Raw genomic sequence first — 21,336 nt, forward strand, 5'->3', positions numbered from 1 at the left:
CGGTACACACCTGTAACATGTCGCAACTTAAAGAAAAGTCTCTTGGCGCCATGGCCGAAACCCAACAGGAAGTCGGCCATTTTGAATTAATCGCGTAATTTAGGCGCAATTTATGCAATTTCTACGGCCGTTAATACGGTCCGAACGTAACGTGCACCCAGGTGTGTTATACATCAAAATGTACGTTTCGATCCTGCGACGACACGCATTACTTTTCTCAGTCAAAAGCGTTACCGTAGCGACGATAGACGCCCTTCTTCTGATTGGTCCATATTTGATAGTTCCTACTTTCTGCCATAACTTTTGAATGGTTTGAAATAAAGAGTCGTGGTGGTGTCATCGGACTTTGAGTCCTTGATCTTTATGGGGGAAAATTGCACGTGCAAGGGCCCGTTCATCGCTGCTTGCAGCTTTAATTATGGTTTGTGATTCCATGATTTTATCCTTTTTGGTCTAAAAACATCATTAACCACATCAGAGTTTATGATTTGAGGTGTTTTACAGAGACAGACAGCTGAACTGCTCCATTTACTGTGTATTACTGTTGAAGTTTCTCTAAAATCTGCGCTGAAGCGCCTCCTGGTGGTGAAAACAGGAACTGCGGCTCTGCTGTCTGTGATGATGAAAAGCAGCGACTTCACTCACTTCTGCTCATTTCTGATGTGTAATCAGCTATCTGAATGTTTTTATACCTGATACTCTGTTAAACCGGGGAGAAATATTCAGACAGAAACAAGATATTTTAACTTTATAAGAAGAAATACTGATAAAAATGCATCAAAGCTCATTCCAACCTCAAGAGCAGCTGCCTGGAGGTCTGTCTGAAAACCACCGACGATGAGGAACATCTGAGTTTCTGTAACGTTCAGAGAGGGTTTTCATCGTTGTGCTTCTCTTGCTGCACAGAAATAAACTGCTCTGTGATCCGGTTTTACAGACTTGATCAGAAGAGAAGCGTTCTTTGCTGAACTTCCTCTCAGATCTCCTTCTAGACTGAAATCCTCCAGATATAAATCCTCCATCTTGGGAGAATCATTGTACAGATATCCGATGAGCTTCATGGCTGCGTCTCCAGGCGACTGCTGGTACCAGAGCATCAGGAAATAATCAGTCTTATCGTGGCTGCAGAAAACCTGGACCCGGTCTCCAGGATTTCTGATGAGATCAGAGTGAGACTGACGGACCTCCAGACCCAGACTAACTCCTGGACAAGAGGAAGAATAATGTTTATATGGGAATTGCAAGTACATTTGAGCAAATTAATTTGTGAAATAGTTTTTTTTTACCTGCCAGACAACAGAAGATGAAGACACAGATCATTTTTCTTCCTCACTTAAACAGTTGAGCATCTGTCAGACTGAAGTCCTCAGTGATGGAGACTCGGCTGATGCTGCGAGAGGAAACGGAAGTGAAGAAGAATCAGAATCCTGAACAGACGAAGGCTTCAGAGAAACCTGAGCATGCTGGGATACGTCTGTCCGAGGCTGAACATCTGGCTGCACCGTAGAAACCTGGACCAGGACCAGCTCTGGGACCGTGATGGAGCCGTTACTTATCAGCAGCTTTACACATTTACCTGGTAGGACCTTTAATAAAAACCTGACATATAAACTTACACATTCCTTTAAATGTGTGAGAAAAGTGTACTTCCACTTTTATAAAGCCATTCTGGTTAGCATTGCTTCTTATTTATCTTCTCTTTTAACATGGAAACAAGGAGGTTACAATCTCTGCTCAATGGACATTTTGCATTTGGTTGTTCCAAAAATAAGAAGTGAATTTGGGAAGAAAGCTTTTAGGTTTTCAGCACCAGATACTTGGAATAAACTTCAATCCGAGCTGCGTTTACGAAACCTCATACCTGTGACTGAATTTAAAGCTCTTATGAAAACAGTGGAGTCTTCTAGGCAAGGGAAGGCACGTTTATTTGTATAGCACAATTCAACAGAAGGTAATTCAAAGTGCTTTACATCAACATTAAAAGCGGCAAGACACAATTAAACAGTAAAAAACAACAAAAATGAAATAAAATGATAAGAAAACAGGTAAAATAATAAAAAGCACAAGTTGTTAAAAAGTAAGGGCAGTAGATCCAGCAGGTACATCTCATTCTTACAATGGCAAGAATTATGTTTCTATACGGTCAAAATTTACAAAGAGTCAAAGGGTCAAATACAGTATTACAAAAGTAATCTGTAACAATTCATGCAGTGAATTAAACCAATTTGACAATTCTATGTCACAATGCCTGCATTCAGGGCTTATCCATAACTTTGCGCGGTTTTCAAAAATCACAAGTATTTCATTTAAGAGTACGCTTAAATAACTAATAAAATGAAATAAAATGATAAGAATAGAAAAGAGGTAAAATAATAAAAAGCTGACATACAGGACTGTCTCAGAAAATTAGAATATTGTGATTTTCTGGCTTACAGCTTAAGAAAACTCAAATATCCTATCTCAAAATTTCTTTGAGATTTGAGAATATTCTGGGAATCTTAATCTTAAACTGTAAACCATAATCAGCAATATTAAAATAATAAAAGGCTTGAATATTTCAGTTGATTTGTAATGAATCCAGAATGTATGACATTTTTGTTTTTTTTAATTGCATTACAGAAAAATAAAGAACGTTATCACAATATTCTAATTTTCTGAGACAGTCCTGTATAAACGTACACATTTAGCCTTTAAATATCTAAGATGAGGCTTTTGTCTCCAGGTTTTGTGATGGGGACTCTTGAGGACCGAGATTCTCAGCTGGAGCGTCGCTTGCGTTTCAGTGACACCTGCTGGACAGATGAGGAAGTGCAGCTGTGGTTTTATGTTGCCTGATAATTGGCAGCAGTTCTTGTTCAGCTGTTCCCACTTCTCACATCACTGTGTTTGCTGACGGCACAGAAGTAGACGCCGGCGTCGTCGGGCTGCAGGTCCTTCACAGTCAGAGACCCGGACTGGATGCTTCCCTTGGTGGCTGAGTATTTGGTCTGAGAGCTGCCGCCGAAGTCCGTTTTGCCACCGAAAACCGTGTACACGACGAGGCTCATGGTTTCCTACGTGGGGAAAACACAGCTGAGGTCAAAGAGGATGGACATTAAGCTCGTCAATGTCTGGAGTTAAATACACAAAAGTCATAATAATAAGATGAATAAACCTTGAATCCAGAGAGAAGAAAGTATAAACGTGATGAGAACTGGAGTCTTCATAGTAATCCAGATCACATCAGACGATGACATGGATGAAATATCTGAGGAGGTTCATGCTGCGCTGCTTCAGAGGGATCCTCCCCTTTGAGAGGAAAAACGAGGGTGTGAAAGAGTTAATACAGATGCAAAGGACTGGAATAAAGACTGTAACTATTGGCGCTTTTCCACCAGCACCTACTCAGCTCTACTCATCTCAACTGTGTAACCGTAAAGGAACGTCTCTGCACCTCGTTCACCTATGATCCCATCAGGCCGTTCACAAGCCTAATTGTGAGATGATTGCTGTGTTTGTTTCTGTTTTCATGATCAGATGAGCAGAAAACCTCGGGGGGAGGAGCCACTTTTGCTCCTCCTTCCTCTACTGGGTCATTATAAGAGGACTCAGAAACTAAATTACTTCTAAAAGTCAAAATCCACCTCAAATAAGTCATATATAAGTACATGAATGCACTGACTACAACTTAGATGAACTTTTAATTAATCTTTGATGGAACAGAGAAAAGTATAGAACATTCGGGTCATGACAGCTGTAGGGAAAAATAAATCTGTCCAAACTAACTGTGAAGGAGCATGTCTGTAACTTGAATATTTAACTCTGAAGGAGCATCTCTGAACCCTGGTTATTTAACAGTGTTGTGCCACACAGGTAGCTAAGCTGATCAGTTATCGAAGGCTAATGATAATTCTATTAAAGAATTATTAATAATTAATAAAGTCGACTATTTATCAAATTGAATTATCAAAATGATAATAATTCTCGTAGGGGCACCACCCCAGGGCCTTAATCCGGGGAAAAATGATAACTTCACAGCAGAAAATCAGTCTCATATGATTTGAATTATCCTGCAGAACAGCAAATCTTACTATCACTTACAGAATAACAGTTGAAGGCGTGAGATCCGAGCACTGGTTCTGCTTAAACAAATCAATTTGTGACCAAATCTTGTATGAAATAATAGAAACCACTCATTAAAAATCAATCAGAATCTATTTACATACGGGTATCAAAAAGATGTAAATAAATACCCAATAAATCCCGATGGCAGAACTTAAGTATTATAAATCCATTAACTAACTGGAAAAACAACAATCAATAAAAATGAAATGAAAGTTAAATGCATGGAATGAAAAAAAGAAATCAAAGCAACAATAAAGATGATACGGAACGAACATCTACAGTTCAAACGTGGCTGCAGTGTTTAAAGAAGCCGGGGCTCCTGTGGTATTTTAAAGATGGCGGAACCCTCTTTAAGCCACGTGCAGATCTAGACCGGATGTTACTCCCGGTGTTTTAAACGTGACTACGGCAGAAAACAGCGCTTTAAAACATGAATGACTAGCAGAAAGTAGTGACTACAAATTAATGACAACAGTCATGATAATGATGCTGATGTAATCTCAGCTCTGAACACAGATTTAGCTCTGAAACACTCCCAGTTAAACTCATACACCCAGGTCTCAAAACCTCACGCCTCCTCGGGTCTCCGGGTGCCGATCAGGGGTTCCTGCCGGGTCTTTTGGTCGGAGTCCCGAGTCAAAGAGGTCTCCCGCCTCTACCGCTCCTCCTCCTGACTCTGGAATCACGAGAGGACGGTGGTACAGCGTGAAGCAGCCGGTGCTCCCCCCCCGGTCCGGAGGCTATCACGTCGTCTCGGGTGCGCGCGGGGCCGGTCCACTTCTTCGGAGTGCGGGTGCCCGTCGGGCTGATGAGCGCGTGGCCCCGGGACGGGGCGGCGGGATGCGTCTCGGTTCTGCGCGGAGCAAGCTGGCCACAGGTCCTTTCAGGTGAAGCTCAAGAGCAGAGAGAGAGGTTAGAAAAAAAGGAACGGGTCTCACCCTGGGCCGGGGCCGAGCTTTGAAGCGGCTCTCCCTCCCTTTCCAGCTCCCAGGGACCGGGGACACGTGAAGCGGGAGTCGGAGCTCCGGATGAAAAGTTGAGACCAAGAGTTGATGGGAGTGGCTCCGCGGACCGCGGCTTCAATGGGCTGCAGGTCCAACGGAGCGGCCCGATCCGATGGGGGCCTTACACCTCCCCCAGCCGGGGGGAGAAAGGAAGATGGGACCTTGGCCCGGAGCCAAAGATCCAGCTATTCACCGATGGAAGTTGGAGAGAAGAGCGAGGAAAAAGGAGAGAGGGATGCAGCGCCGCAGATCCTCGCTGATCCTCCGGCCGGACCACGCTGCAGACCTCTCCTCTTATCCCCCCCTTTGGGGGGGTCGTGGTCCCTTTGGCCCGGAGCCAAAGGACGTGCTGACCCGCCAGTTGAATGAAGGAAAAAGAGAAAGATGAACGAGCAGCGCAGCGTTTTGATCCTACGCGCGCTGCGGTGACGTCATCGGTGCCTCTTTGCGATTGGATGCGCGCCGCTTGTAGGCGCCACCCCCCCCACGCAAGGCATGCTGGGGGTTGTAGTTCATGGCAAGGCGGCCATTTTTGGCACATTACAGCCGATTTTCAGCTGAGCAGTTTCAAAGTGGAATATACACATTCACAAAATGTTCATACATTTTATAAGTTCAGAGTTCACATGAGCATATGGGCGGCGCACAACAACAGTGAAGGAACATCTCTGAACCCTGGATAATTAACTGTGAAAAAGCATTTCTGCACCCTGGATAATTGGCTTTGAAGGAGCATGTATGCACCCTAGATCTTTAACTGTGAAGGAGCATATCTGCACCCTGGATATTTAACTTTGAAGGAGCATCTTTGCACCTTGGACATTTAACTATGAAGGAGCATCTCTTTGCCCTGAATATTTAACTTGTCATGGTTTTAGTGTTAATTCCCTGTTTTATTTTGAAATCCTGCGTCTTTTTTTTTCAGTTACGTCTTGACTTCCCTTATTTCCATTTCCCCTGATTGTCTGCGCCTGTGTCTCGTCTAGCCTTCTGTGTATATCTTGTATTTTCTTTCCCTTGCTCCCTTCTAGTCCGTACTGTTTCTACCCTCCTTGTTTCCTGTCAGCTTTTTGTCTTCTCTAGTGATTAACTCTTGTGTTGTCGGTCGATCCTGCTCAGCAGCTGTTTTGGTTTGATTTTGTTTATAAATCAAATCTTTTGTAACTCCTGCCCCCTTTGGTTCCCTGCATTTGGGTCCTGCAACCAACACACCTGGGGCATAACTGTTGGTTGTGGTTTTCTGTTCATGTTTCCATTAACCACATATTTTGAGTGAGAAATGTCTCTTGTGTTGAAATGTCTGCTATTGTTAAACATATCATCAGCTGAGATGTTGAAAAGAAACACAAATCCCAAACTCTTTAAGGCATTTATTATGGTTTCTGGATATTTCAACCGGTCTTCTCTTCCTTTTGAACATCCAACAACTTGGTCAACTTTTCTCCCTCAATATTTTATACTCTAACAATGTGATTTTCTTTACAGATTTTTAAAAATATGAATGAATTCTTGTATAATATCTGATCTTTGTTTTGTGTTGGGTTAGGTTTCGGTTGTAATGCTTACTGTGACAATGACTTACTGAGCTGTGGAAAATACATGAACGTACGAAGAGCAGGTTTCTGTACTGCAGATCAGTCTTTCGTGGTACTGTGGTATCTGGCAGCACAGAAGTAAACCGCACTGCTGCTCAAGTTGAGACTTTCAACTGTTAAAGTGCAGGTCTGTTCTTTCTCTGCATTTCCATTGATCTTCACCTTCACTCCTGCTTCAGGAAATCCCAGCTTTACATTCATGTATCCCAGGAACTCCATCTGCTTGTTCTTGGTCTGTCTGTACCAGAGGATGTTGTCATAGTCTTTGATACTGTGAGAACAGTTGAAGACGGCGGTGTGTCCAGGTTGGGAGTGGATATCACCTGGAGTCTGATGGACTCGTTCACTGAGAGAAGAGCCTGTTAAAAAAGTTTCAGCACAGAATAAAAAAACATTCATGAAGGACTACTGAGTGTAAATAAACAGCAAAGCATGATGGTAGTCTGAATTAAAATTTTGAAGGGAAGATTTCTTCTAACTTAATCCCAAACTATGTGCAAAGTAAGACATTATTACCTGAAACCAGCATAAAGTGAAATGTTATACAGAAGAAGATGATCCTGATGTTTATAACTGAATGTAACATACTTCCAGCTGACGGTCTGTTTTTCGATCAGCCTAAGCTGCTATGTCACATATTCCTGTCTCTCTGTCTCAAGAAACTCTACCAGAATAGAAAAAAAGTGAGCACAACCTTTTGAAGGAGTGTTTTTTTTCTTCTTCATGTTCTGCATATGAAAGACTACAACTACACACCACTAACTGCAATGACATGCTGCCATCTACTGAAAGGAAAAAAAGGTGTTTTTAATCTTCCAACCCAGTTCTCTTCAGGTGCTGACAGGAATCAGCAGGAGAGACCACGTCTCTCCAGTGTTAGCGTCGCTCCATTGGTTACCCGTAAAATTCAGAATCCAATTAAAACTTTTATGACTTGCGTATAAAGCCCAAAGCGGCTTAGCTCTGCAATATTTGCAAGACCTGATAGTGCCTTATGTTCCTGGCAGAGCTCTCCGTTCTCGGAGTGCAGGTTTACTCGTAGTTCCCTAGAGTATCCAAATGTAGATTTGGAGGGCGGGCGTTCTGCTATCATGCACCACTACTATGGAACCAACTTCCAATCTGGGTTAAGGAGGCTGACACCACCTCCACCTTTAAAACTAAACTTAAAACCTTTCTGTTTAGTAAAGCCTATAGTTAGTGTTTAGTAAACCTCTAGCTGGTGTTGGTAAATCTCTAGTTAGTGTAAACTCTAGTGTGTTAGAGTCAGAAGTCATAGTTGCAGCTATAGAACAAGACTATAATAGTTAGTCTCAAATATAGCTTGGTGGTAGATATGCTGCTATAGGCCTATGCTGCAGGGGGGACATGATCCACTGGGCGGTGCCTCTCACCCTTCTTCTCTTCTCCTCTCTTCTCCTCTTCTCTTCTTCTCTTCTCCTTTTCCATTTTTAGCCATCATTTTTGTCAATCGTTCCTGTAGTTGCTGGGCCCCTTTTTTCTCTTTTGTGCATGTTTGCAGGTCGGAGCTTCAGGAGCTGCGTGCTGGCCTGCAGTCCACCCCCCCCCTGGTCATCCCACTGCTGCTTCCACCTGCCTGTGCCCAGAAGAAACACAAAACCCAAACTCCTTTAGGAATTTATTATGGTTTCTGGATATTTCAACTGGTCTTCTCTTCCTTTTGCTCTTCCAACAGTTGGACAATTCTTGTACCTCAATATTTTATTTCTTTAGAGATTGAAAAAAAATATTAAACCATTTTCGTGTAATATCTGGTCTTTGTTTTGGGTTGGGTGAGGTTTATGTCTTAATGCTTAATCTGACAATGAGTAACTGAGCTGTGGAACATTGATGAACGTGTTAAGAGCAGGTTTTTGTACTTGCAGATCAGTCATTCGTGGTACTGTGGTAACTGGCAGCACAGAAGTAAACTGCACTGCTGCTCAAGTTGAGGCTTTCAACTGTTAATGTGCAGGTCTTGTCTTTATCTGCACTCCCAGTCATCTTCACATCCACTCCAGGTTCAGGATTATGGCTGCTCAAATAACTGTATCCCAGGAACTGTAATGTTCTGTTTCCCGACTTCTTGTACCAGAGCATTCGGTTGTAGTCCTGAATACTGTGTGAACAGTTGATTTCAGCTGTTTCTCCTCGGTTTCTGTAGATGTGAGCTGGAGTCTGAAAAACTTGGTCACTTTTAGAGGAACCTGTGGAAGAAACGACAGAATCATCAACCAGCAGAGATGTTGAAGTATTTCTACACGTATTTGATAAAATAAAATACTTTTAACCACTTTACCTGAAACCAGAATGACATAGAAGCTCACGCAGCAGACGATGAACAACATCATTTTGGTTTGAAGTCAGTTTGTTTCTGTTTTCATGATCTGATGAGCAGAAAACGTCGGTGGGAGGAGCCACTGTTGCTGCTCCTTCCTCTGCTGGGTCATTAATACAGACCACAAGCATTAAATACGTTCTAATCCTCAAAGTCCACCAAAATAACATGAATTATATAAATAATATAAATAAACATATATGAGTATATAAATGCAGCGATTAGACTTTTACGTCATTTAATCCAGCTTTGATGGAACAGACAAACGTGTAGAACATGCAGGTCAGAACATCTGTGGATGCAGTAGGAGACTAGAGGCAGAGCTTTTAGTTACGTTAGTCTTTTGTTCTTTTAAATTACCATTTCAGGTTAAAATAAATATAGCAACAATAAAATGAGTTCTTACCCAGAATATTGATCTGTGAAGGAGCATCTCTGCACCCTGGACGTTAAACTGTTGATTGTGGGTTTCTGTTCACGTTTCCTTTTACCGTATATTTTGGTAGGAGAAATATTGCCTATTTTAAAACATCTGCCGATATTAAACATGTCATTATCAGCTGAGTTTTTGACGAGAAATACAAAACCCAAACTCCTTAAGGCATTCATGAGGATTTCTGGATATTTCAACCAGTCTTTTCTTCCTTTTGCAAGTCCAGCAGTTAGTCATTTTTTTCCACTCAATATTTCATACTGAAACAATATTATATTCTTTAGATATTCTTAGACATATTATTAGATTGCAGTCAAATATCTGATGTTCTTTTAAAAGAAAAGTCCACATTGGTTGTAATGATTTCTCTTACAGTTAGTGACAGATAAGCTTCACTAGTCTGCAGCGCCCCCTGCTGGCCTTTACACTAAAACGCCTTCAGTCCACCGGGACTCCCGCTGTGAGGTTTTTGCACAGCTCTCTGCTTCACCTGCATCACTGTGTTTCACTGACAGCACAGAAATACACTCCGCTGTCTCCAGGCTGCAGGTTCTTCACCGTCAGAGATCCAGTCTCAGCATCCTTCTTCTCAGCTGGAAACTTCACCTCACTGAAGCCGCTTTCATAGTCGTGAGCGCTGTATGCAGTGGTGAAAACGACCTGCTCCATCCCCTCCCCGGGCAGCTGTCGGTACCAGTACATCTGCCGATATGTGCTGCCCTTAGTGTGGCTGCAGTTCATGGTGGCTGACCGACCCGTTTCCCTCCACAGCACAGCGGTCTGGTGGACATCGCTCCCATCAGCTGCACCTGCAGAGGTCAGAAATCACAGCCTGGGACAGAATCTCCAGCTCTGAGAGAGAAAAGCAGTCAGACATGAAGGATCCTCATCATTATTATCGCTAAAGTACCTCCAAAACAAAGCAGAGCAGCGGAGAGTTGGACCAGAGCGGCTGTGATCATGATCTTCTTCTGGAAACACTGAACTTCTACGATCGCTGTCAGTGTGTGTGACGTCACAGCAGAGATGCAGGACTGTCACCTCCCTGTGGAAGCGTTGGGACGGTTATTCTCTAGGCCTGTGTTGAAAAAATATATTTTCCGATTCTAAATCGATTCTCATATTAATTCCTAAAAATTGATTTGTATGTATAAAGATCGATTTTTTTTTCATCATTACAACTTTTGGTATTTTTTTGTTTATGCTCAAAAAAGGAATTTTTTGTTGGACACAAGAATAACTGCCATGTTTTCGCCTTTAGCTATGTTAAAAGGTATGACAACATTAAGGTTTTCAGTTATAATTGCATAAATTGTCTATATTTAATTACTTTATATACTGTATTAGGGTTTCATTTGCATAAAATGCTAAAAACCAAATTCTCAAAAATTAAAAACCGAAATAGACCGAAAATGAAAAAAATAAAAACGGAATCTGGGAAAAACTAAAAGTGATTTCATCCGTCTCTGTTTCCTCCCTGAATCTGTTTGGTAATTCTGCCCCACGATGTTTCTGAAAGCAGTTCTATCAGCATTCTGGGAGCTGATTGGTCCTTACAGCATCATTAGATGCAATACTTGCTGTTGAATCTCAATATAATACTAGTAGTAATATGTTGCATAACTACAGTCATATAATTCATGCAAAAGCTCAAAAAACATTTTTAATAACACTATCCCAAATCGATATTGAAATTGAATCGAATCGGATCAAATCAAATCTTGATAATCGATTCTCAATCTTAAGAATCGAAATCAAATCAATTCTTGACATTTTAATTGATCCCCAGCCCTATAATTCTCACGTATCCTTAGATTTTTGTGCCATTTCAGGCAGGATGAACCCAAAATATGTCTGGTTTTTGTCTTTTATTTCAATTCATTTGTTTAATTACACATGTGGTCAAGTTTGTTGCTAACTTCTATTGAAGGAAAAACTCACAGAAATAACTTGAAACTGACAATAGTAACAGCAATTAATAACACAGCTCTAGAGACTGATTCATTCTTTTCCTCACTAATCTTTTTCTGCAACATTATCATGTCCCTTTCAGGATTGCTAAAATATGATTAAATTCTGGGTTTTAAGTTCTGAGTTTTGAGTGGAAATCCAGCATCAGTTTGAATGATTACTCTGATTGTGACAGTGAGCTGTGGAACAGACTTGGAGGCATGAGAGCAGGTTTTTGTACTGAAGATCAGTCATTCGTGGTACTGTGGTATCTGGCAGCACAGAAGTAAACTGCACTGCTGCTCGAGTTGAGTCTTTCAACTGTTAACGTGCAGGTCTCTCCTACATCTGCACCTCCATCCATTTTCACATCCACTCCAGCCTCTGGATAACCCTCCTTCAAATACAAATATCCCAGCAAGATCAGTTTTCCATCTGACTGTTTGTACCAGAGGATTTGGTTGTAGTTCTGAATCCTGTGTGAACAATTGATCTTTGCTGTTCCTCCAGATGTGCTGTAAATGTTAGCTGGAGTCTGATAGACTTGTTCACTGGAAGAACAACCTGGTGAACAGGAAAAAAGTCACAAAGTTCAGGAATAAAATTCATCAGAGTCTAAAATATAACATGAAAAAGTGTCCAGTTACATCTGGAACAGCAGCAGCATGAAAATATGTTAACATTTGTATTGGAATGCTGGTGACAGTACCTGAAAGCAGAATAGTGTTAAAATAAATGCTCAGGAGGAGAACAATCATGCTGGTGTTGTCTGGTAAAAGCTGTCCTGTTCAAAGATGCTCTCAGTGGTACCAGAGGATGTACTGATGGTATCATCACAAGTTTCAGACTAAACCCTCCTGCCATCATGTAGGCGGAGTTTTAGGTCGTATTCAGTGAGTCTGAGGAAAGATCTGCTGCCACCTTGTGGAAGGAAGACGTGCAGGTGTGAGATTAAAATCAGTGAGTTAAAGCTTTTAGGTAAAAGGTAAAACCCAGAATATTTAACTGTGAATGAGAATCTCTGCACCCTGGATATTTATCAGTGAAGGAGTGTTTTTGTACCCAGAATATTTAAATGTGAATGAGCATCTCTGCACCTTAAATATTCAACTGTGAAGGAGCTTCTTTGGACCCTGGTTATTTATCTGTGATGGAGTTGCTCTGTACCCAGAATAATTTAACTGTAAAGGAGCATCTCTGCACCCTGGATATTTAACTTTTGGTTGTCTTTTTCTGTTTGTGTTTTTCTATTTTAAAACATCTGCTGATTTAAGACATCTCATCACCAGCTCAGTTTTTGACTAGAAACACAGTCATATTACATGTTATTTCGATGAAAAATTACAAATTAATCAGTAATAAGATCAAATAATTTCCAGCTGTATAGAACACACTCACTGACAGTAGTTAACTAGATTCATTTGTTATCCTCTACCCTTAATGATTATACTTTCAGTTCCTGAACTCTGAACATTCACAGAACGTATAATAAAATGATTGTATCACAATCTGCCGGACAGTTTATCTTCAAACAGACTGAATCGTCTTCCCTTGAAATGTGTCCAACATTAATAACATATTGTTTGCACTCTTATTTTGCAGAAAGAGGTTCAATTCAATTCAATTCAGTTTTATTTATATAGCGTCTAATACAACAGATGTTGTCCCTAGACGCTTTCCAGAGATCCAGAACATGAACATGAACATAAATATAATTATAAATATAAATATAATCCCCCGAGCAATTATTACATAAACAATGGCAGGTAAAAACTCCCATAGTGGCAGAAAAACCTTAAGCCAAACAGTGGCAAGGAAAAACTCCCCTTTAGGAGGGAAGAAACCTTGAGCAGGACCAGGATCATAAGGGGGGACCCTCCTGCCGAGGGCCAGACTGGTGGGTCAGGGACGGCAACAGCACAGCAGGCAGGTGGAAGCAGCAACGGGATGACCGGGGGTGGGGACCGCAGGCCAGCACGCAGCTCCAGAAGCTCCGGCCCAATCAGCAAGTCCCAGGTTGGGGTGCAGGGTCAGGGAAAGGTTGAGAAGGGGCAGGGCCAGGGAGAGGAGTCTTGACGGACAAATCTCTCCCCCGCCTGACCGGGCCGTTACCCTGCCCCTCTCACTCCCACGCTGCAGGTTCCGGTGTTGTGCATTCAGAGATGCTCTTCGCCACCGACAGAGGATGCTGCACCATGTACAAAAGAGAAAAAAGAGGAGAAAAAGGGGGGGCCAGCATAAGAAACTACAGGAGCGACTCTAACACGCTAGAGTTTACACTACCTAGAGATTTACCAACACCAGCTAGAGGTTTACTAAACACTAACTATAGGCTTTACTAAACAGAAAGGTTTTAAGTTTAGTTTTAAAGGTGGAGGTGGTGTCAGCCTCCTTAACCCAGATTGGAAGTTGGTTCCATAGTAATGGTGCCTGATAGCAGAACGCCCGCCCTCCAAATCTACATTTAGATACTCTAGGAACTACGAGTAAACCTGCACTCCGAGAACGGAGAGCTCTGCCAGGAACATAAGACACTATCAGGTCTTGCAAAAGAGGAAAACTGGACACTCCCATACTCTTGAAAAAGAAATGAAGGTAATGATCATTTTAGCAGAAATGAATTTCATGTAATTTACTTATTTATTAATTCTGCAGAGTTTCATTAAATCCCAACTTTTTCTCATTGTGGGTTACATTTGATGTTTGGCTTCAAAAGAGCAGAAGAAACACAGATGGGAACGTTCAGCAGCTGGGTTTTTGTTCAGCTCTTTCAGTCACCTGCATCACTGTGTTGACTCACAGCACAGAAGTACAAGCCTTTATCTTCTGGCTGCAGGTTCTTCACCGTGAATGTTCCTCTTTCAGCTTCAGTCTTTGTGGCTGAATATTTGTCTTTGCTGAAACCTCCAAAGTCATGATCCTGTTTGGTTGTTGTTGTGAACACGACTAGCTCCATCATTTTTCCAGGCAGTTGTCTGAACCAGTACATCTGTGAATATGTAAAATCCTTAGTGTGGTTACAGTGCATGGTTGCAGCATCACTCTTATCTTTCCACAGAATGGGGGTCTGATAGACATCACTTCCATCAGTTAAACCTGTGTGGAAAACAATGAAAGTTAGCAGAGTTTAACTACTGATATCACCATCTAATCACTGAAATAAATGTTCCAACACTTGACCTTTTATCCAGAGTGTAAACACCAACAAGCTGAGGAGAACATGTCTGATAGTCGTCATGTTCTCAAACTAAGAGTCTCACTTATTCCTGGATGTAGTTGAACAGATATGAAGAGATGCAGGCAGGTGTGTCTCTGCAGGATGTGACGTTCTCTGATGATGGAACCAACATTTGTTGTTGAACTGAAATGAACTCTGGCTGTAGAATTGTGGAGGATCAGATTAAAATAAAATCTAAATCAACAGGTATAATGCTTCTGAATATTGGTATTAACACTTGTTGGTCCTTATTAATCTATAACAGCGTGTTATGAAAGCATCTCTGATGTTTGGTTGGTGCAGCTGTTAGTTTTTGGAAATATTCAAGGACCTGATGGTGGTTTATAGATATGCTGTCTTTGTAAATATGACGTACTCTAAATTTTAAAATATCACAGAGAAGTCTTCCAACAATTGATGAATTGAGAAACACTGCCCCCTAATGGATGAAATAAGAATCCTTCAGTATCATGGTTAGGCATGTGTTTGACATGGCTAATTCAATTCAATGCAGTTTTATTGATATAGGGCCCGATTTACTAAAGGTTTGCGTGCGTAAAAACGTGTGCAAACTTGACAGCACCCGCAAACCAAAGTGCCAGCTGATGTACTAACAGGGTGCAAAGAAGACTGCGTCTCTCAAATGCGCAAAATAGCACACGCAATTCAGTTAGTACTTTTGCCCTGATGAATAATCAATATGGGGCGTACCCGCCAGAAATAAATACTGGGAGGGGAAGATGCAAATTGGTCCATTTACCACGCGCAATGAGATTTACCAAGCCTGAAAGTTTTTGCGTGGATTGTGATTGCGTCTGTATTTAATACGTTCGAAAGGAAGGTGCTAATCTCCACATGCAAAAGGAGAAATATTTTATTTGAATGTTAAATCGAGTATTATTCAGCAAAAGGTTGCCACAGGAGGCAGATTCATTTTTTTATTTGTGATAATAAATAAATCACATGTTTTCATGGAGAAAAAAGTGTTTCCTCTTGTGCGCCTATACTTGTTCTGCAGTTGTCATACCCCGGTGTTGTGCCGTATTCAGCACCCCTGCCGTGAAAAGCACCCCCTCGTCTGACAAAAATTATATTCTCATTCCGTGTTCTGTTCATGTTCTGTTGTCCATGTTCTGTTTAGCGTCCAGTTTTGTGTTAATGATTCATGTTTAAATGCGCTCATGGATTCGGGTAAAAAAAAAAAAATCGGGTAAATGGTTATTGATGTCATTAATTAATAGCCTGCTTACTGTGTTGTCTACCATAATATTTGTAAATATATATAATATAAACTCCTAAGTATGTGTTTGTGTGAGTGTGTATATATAAATATATTGAAGTGTCAGTGTGTTGTTTTTTTTCTTGGTCTACTTATCATTGAATATACGAGGGGGTGCTTTTCACGGCAGGGGTGCTGAATACGGCACAACAATTTGCCTCTTCCACTAATATCTCTAACTCCAACTCGTCAAATTTCATTTTGCGCTTGCGACTATATCCTGCTTTCCATCCAGACTCTCCATGGCGCAAAGTTTGCGCCGCAAACCGTAAGACGCGCAACACCTCATTTAAATACTGCAGTTTGCACCTGTTATCAATTGCGCACGCAATCTTAGTTGATCACCCGCAAAACACACAACAGCAGCACGTGCAAACTTTTTCAGTGCACACGCAATTTAGTACTCTTTATTTAGGATCTTAGTAAATCGGGCCCATAGAGTCTTACATCATACCAGTTGTCTCTAGTCACTTTCCAGAGACCCAGAACATGACATTTTATCCAGAAGATAAACCAACATGTCAATATTAAAACTTTAAAGTTGAAGCCAGTAAAGAAATAAGAAAAGTTACAGTTACTTTACTGACCTAAAGGGACTGGCTACAACACTGAATAAATCTCAAAAGCCAACCATCTAACTTCCAGGTTGAAGCTCATGCAGATTTAAGATTTGTTGCAGTTCCTCAACAGATCAATAGAGGCTGGCTGCAACAGTAGGTCAATCTCCACACATGTCCATGTTAAAATGTCCAATTTTAGAGCAGAAATAAAGGTATTTACATTTGATTTGACACCCATGACAACTCTGAGGGGGATGAACGGTTTTGGACCACACCAGGAGAACTTATATAAAGCATTAGACTTATTTCTAATATGATTGTTTGACAGTCAGCTCAGCCAATAGCTACCGCGCTTAGCGAAGCAAACAGCAGTTTGTATGAACCCAGCATCGGCTGACCATGACTGTAATTTTTGATTTGCCATTGAGTCCACATGTTAAACGATAAATTATCCTGTAAACGTCTGACAGTAGCTTGAGAGATATTTGCGTGGAGATACGCTGAAGGAGCTATTGACTACAACTAACTTTGATTGACACCTGATGGGCGTGTTCCCGTTGGGTTGTTTCTATGTTTCAGATGCTGCTAACCCAATGAAATTTGAGTTGATGATTGTTGGAGATGAAATGAGGACTGCTGGAGTTCCAGATTACCTTCGTAGGTGTCACTGAACATCTGCTGTGAGCTCGGTATCAATGTGGAGCAAAGTTGGCTGATGTGGAGCAGCTGGATAAAGGTCAAAGGCTGCTTCACAATAGCTTCCTCCTAGCAGTGGTCTTCATGACCGGAAACATCTTAAAAAGTCAGAAATAGGTTTGATTACAGGCATTTTTCTCTATTATTCTTTCTTCACAGCTACATTGGTCCTACTTGGTGCTTAGTTTTATTTTTAGAATGTCACATCAGCTTTGAATGACATCAGTACAGTGCAACAATTAAATACTTGTTAAGCCCATTTCCATGTATATCTCAGATAGTAAAATCCAGTTCAGTGTGAAAATGTTCATGAACAAAAAATTGATATTATGTGGAGATCTCCAGCTCTTCCTTCAGGCAACTAAAGACAACAAAATCTTCAGTTAACCGAGACTCCAGCAGCTGGGTTTTTGTTCAGCTCTTTCAGTCACCTGCATCACTGTGTTGACTCACAGCACAGAAGTACAAGCCTTTATCTTCTGGCTGCAGGTTCTTCACCGTGAACGTTCCTCTCTCAGCTTCAGTCTTTGTGGCTGAAAATTTGTCTTTGCTGAAATCTCCAAAGTCGATTGTGCTTGTAGTTGTGAACACGATTAGTTCCATCGTTTTTCCAGGCAGTTGTCTGTACCAGTACATCTGGAAATAACCAGCACCTTTAGTTTGGTTACAGTGCATGGTTGCAGCATCACTCTTATCTTTCCACAGGATGGGGGTCTGATAGACATCACTTCCATCAGTTAGACCTGTGTGGAAAACAATGAAAGTTAGCAGAGGTTAACTACTGATATCACCATCTAATCACTGAAATAAATGTTCCAACACTTGACCTTTTATCCAGAGTGTAAACACCAACAAGCTGAGGAGACCATGTCTGATAGTCGTCATGTTCTCAAACTAAGAGTCTCACTTATTCCTGGATGTAGTTGAACAGATATGAAGAGATGCAGGCAGGTGTGTCTCTGCAGGATGTGACGTTCTCTGATGATGAAACCAACATTTGGTGATGAACTGAAGTGAACTTGTTCGTGAAATTTTGGAGGATCAGATTAAAATTAAATTGAAATAAACAGGTATAATGCTTCTGAATATTGGTATTAACACTTGTTGGTCCTTAATAATGTATAACAGCGTGTTATGAAAGCATCTCTGAGTGTGGTTGGTGCAGGTGTTAGTTTTTGGAAATATTCAAGGACCTGATGGTGGTTTATAGATATGCTGTCTTTGTAAATATGAGGTAGTCTCTCTAAAGAACCAATAAAAGAAACAAACAAAAAGAAAACAGGAAACATACAACTCAAATTTTAAAATATCAAAGAGAAGTCTTCCAACAATTGATCAATTGAGAAACACTGCCCCCTAATGGATGAAATAAGAATCCTTCAGTATCATGGTTAAGCATGGATAATACAATTCAATGCAGTTTTATTTATATAGAGTCTTACATCATACAAGTTGCCTCTAGGCACTTTCCAGAGGCCCAGAGCATGACATTTTATCCAAAAGATAAACCAACATGTCAATTCAAACTTTAGAGTTAAAGCTAGTGAAGAAATAAGAAAAGTTACAGTTACTTTACTGACCTCAAGGGACTGGCTACAACACTGAATAAATCTCAAAAGCCAACCATCTAACTTCCAGGTTGAAGCTCATGCAGATTTAAGATTTGTTGCAGTTCCTCGACAGACTGCTAGAGGCTGGCTGAAACAGGAGGTCAATCTCCACTCACGTCCATGTTAAAATGTCCAACTTTAGAGCAGAAATAAAGGCATTTACAGCCTGGTTCATGAAACCATTTTGGACTCAATCATTTTATTTGACACCCATGACAACTCTGAGGGGGATGAACGTTTTTGGACTACACCAGGAAAATTTATATAAAGCATTAGATTTATTTCTAATATGATTGATTGACAGTCAGCTCAGCCAATAGCTAGCCACTATCGCTTCCTCGTCTGTAATCTTTGCTGCCTTTGTTGACCATCCAAAATCTTAATCTTTCTTGGTTGTAGTTGTGAACACGATAAGTTCCATGAACTAAATCTGTTTAGTGGGTGGCTGCGCCTGCAGACTGTTTGTAAGGACGTGCAGCAGCTAACAGGAAGTGTTGCACGTTATTATATCTGATCTGGATGAGAAAGAAAACGATCATCAGCTAGAAGGAGGGGGACAGGTGCAAGAGAGAGTTAACCTCAGTACTCAGATGAAAACAATCCACTGTTTGGAGGTTTTTGCATTGAGGATCCATCAATGGAAATCACTGTGTTGACTAGCAGCACAGAAGTAAACGGCGCTGCTGTTCAGACTGAGTTCCTCAGTTGTTAAAGTGCAATTCTGGCCTTTACTTGCACTGCCGCTGATGTTCACGGCCACCCCAGGTTCATAATTATCAGTATTAACGTTCATGTATCCGAGGAGCTGCATCTGACGGTCCTTGGATCGCTTGTACCAGTAGATTCTGTCGTAGTTCTGATTGTTGTGTGAACAGACGATTCTGGCTTTCTCTCCGTGTTTCGTGAACATCTCAGCTGGTGTCTGGTGGACTTGGTCGTTGAGAGAAGAACCTGCTGAAAAGATTATCTCTTAAAAAAGTAGATAAAAAAAAAAGTTTGCCATTTACAACCACAGCAAGTCTGAGTGATTACAGAACAAAATAACTTGGTGAGCAGAACCAGAGCTCAACTTCTGATAATAAAGTGGGGAATAAAAGATCTGACTCTTCTGCTGCAACATTTTCTGCAAGATAACAAAAAATACACAGTTTACAAAAAGAACTAAAGCATCTTTACCTAAAACCAGTATAATATTCAAGGTGATGCTGAAGAGGATGATCATGATGTCAACTTTCCTGATGAATTTAACTTCAAAACAGGTTTTGTGAAGGTATACAGTTGCTGAATATGCTTCTCTGCTCAGGAAACCCTCCCATGAGAGAAACACAAACTCTGCAGGTGGGTTGAGTTAATGCACCTCTTCTTCTTCCAAACAACCAAACTTCACCATTATGATACTCCCACTTCCGTGTTTAACAGTGAGCATGTCTCCAGGAAGACTTTAAGGTGTGTTTTCTTCTATATTGGCTATTAGACTGTTTATTCAAAGAACCCAGATTAGTTTAATAAGTAAAGAGTACAGATCTCCTTTATTTAGACTTGTTTTATCTAACGAGACACCAGACGGTCGGAGAGGATGGGGAGCGACTGCAGTGTTTGTATTGTAACTGTGAAGGAGCGTCTCTGCACCTCGTTCACCTGTGATCACGTCAGGTCGTCCACAAGCCTCGCCATAATGCCTTTGTGAGAAGACAGCTGTTTATCAGAGCTCACACATGCGTCTCACTGCTCGGACGAGGATCTTGAAGGATCCAGGAAGATGTTAGCTTTAGTTGGGCCAGCTTAGCTCACACTTACCTAGGATGCTTATTAATTACACTATATATTCATTCTGACCAAATCTATCCAAAGACACTAATTTTAAGTATGGCTACTTCCAGACCAACCCACACAGTGATTTGTTTGTAAAAGTAATAGCACAGCAAAACTATCTTTAGAATATTAATGAATATGTTCTGTTGGGGGTTTATTCACAGATCAGGAGCTGCAGGACGGCAACACTCGAGGACCAGGGTTGGGTAACACAGCTCTAGAACTGGTTCTTTGTTTTCCTCACTAATCTTTTTCTGCAACATTATCATGTCCCTTTCAGGATTGCTAAAATATGATTTTATTCTGTTCTTACGCCTGAGTTTTGAGTGGAAACCCAGCATCAGTTTGAATGATTACTCTGATTGTGACTGTGAGCTGTGGAACAGAGCTGGAGGCATGAGAGCAGGTTTTTGTACTGCAGATCAGTCATTCGTGGTACTGTGGTATCTGGCAGCACAGAAGTAAACTGCACTGCTGCTCGAGTTGAGTCTTTCAACTGTTAACGTGCAGGTCTCTCCTACATCTGCACCTCCATCCATCTTCACATCTACTCCAGCCTCTGGATAACCCTCCTTAAAATACAAATATCCCAGGAAGATCAGTTTTCCATCTGACTGTTGGTACCACAGGATTTGGTCGTAGTTCTGAATCCTGTGTGAACATTTGATCTTTGCTGTTCCTCCAGATGTGCTGTAAATGTTAGCTGGAGTCTGATAGACTTGTTCACTGGAAGAACAA

At 41.2% G+C, this 21,336-nt stretch overlaps 1 protein-coding gene and 2 gene segments (V, D, J or C); all 3 read right to left on the reverse strand.

Annotated features, from left to right (window-relative positions):
• LOC133462659 (M1-specific T cell receptor beta chain-like) overlaps window positions 1-7,358 on the reverse strand; it is a 37,534-nt gene extending 30,176 nt beyond the window's left edge. The window contains exons 1-2 of the mRNA XM_061744001.1: window positions 7,220-7,358; window positions 6,776-7,062 (exon numbers count right to left, since the gene is read on the reverse strand). Coding sequence (XP_061599985.1) covers window positions 6,776-7,062; window positions 7,220-7,289 — 357 coding nt within the window. The 5' untranslated portion in view covers window positions 7,290-7,358. The remainder of the gene's footprint in view (window positions 1-6,775; window positions 7,063-7,219) is intronic.
• Window positions 7,359-8,590: 1,232 nt separating this feature from the next.
• On the reverse strand, window positions 8,591-9,052 carry LOC133462201 (T cell receptor beta variable 16-like). The segment is given in 2 exon segments: window positions 8,591-8,910; window positions 9,003-9,052. Coding segments are annotated over 2 exon segments (369 nt in total).
• Window positions 9,053-9,969: 917 nt separating this feature from the next.
• LOC133462202 (T cell receptor beta variable 29-1-like) lies at window positions 9,970-11,925 on the reverse strand. The segment is given in 3 exon segments: window positions 9,970-10,283; window positions 10,385-10,519; window positions 11,874-11,925. Coding segments are annotated over 2 exon segments (366 nt in total).
• Window positions 11,926-21,336: the final 9,411 nt, after the last annotated feature.

This window comes from Cololabis saira, chromosome 16 (assembly GCF_033807715.1).
Source record: "Cololabis saira isolate AMF1-May2022 chromosome 16, fColSai1.1, whole genome shotgun sequence".
NCBI lineage: Eukaryota > Metazoa > Chordata > Actinopteri > Beloniformes > Belonidae > Cololabis > Cololabis saira.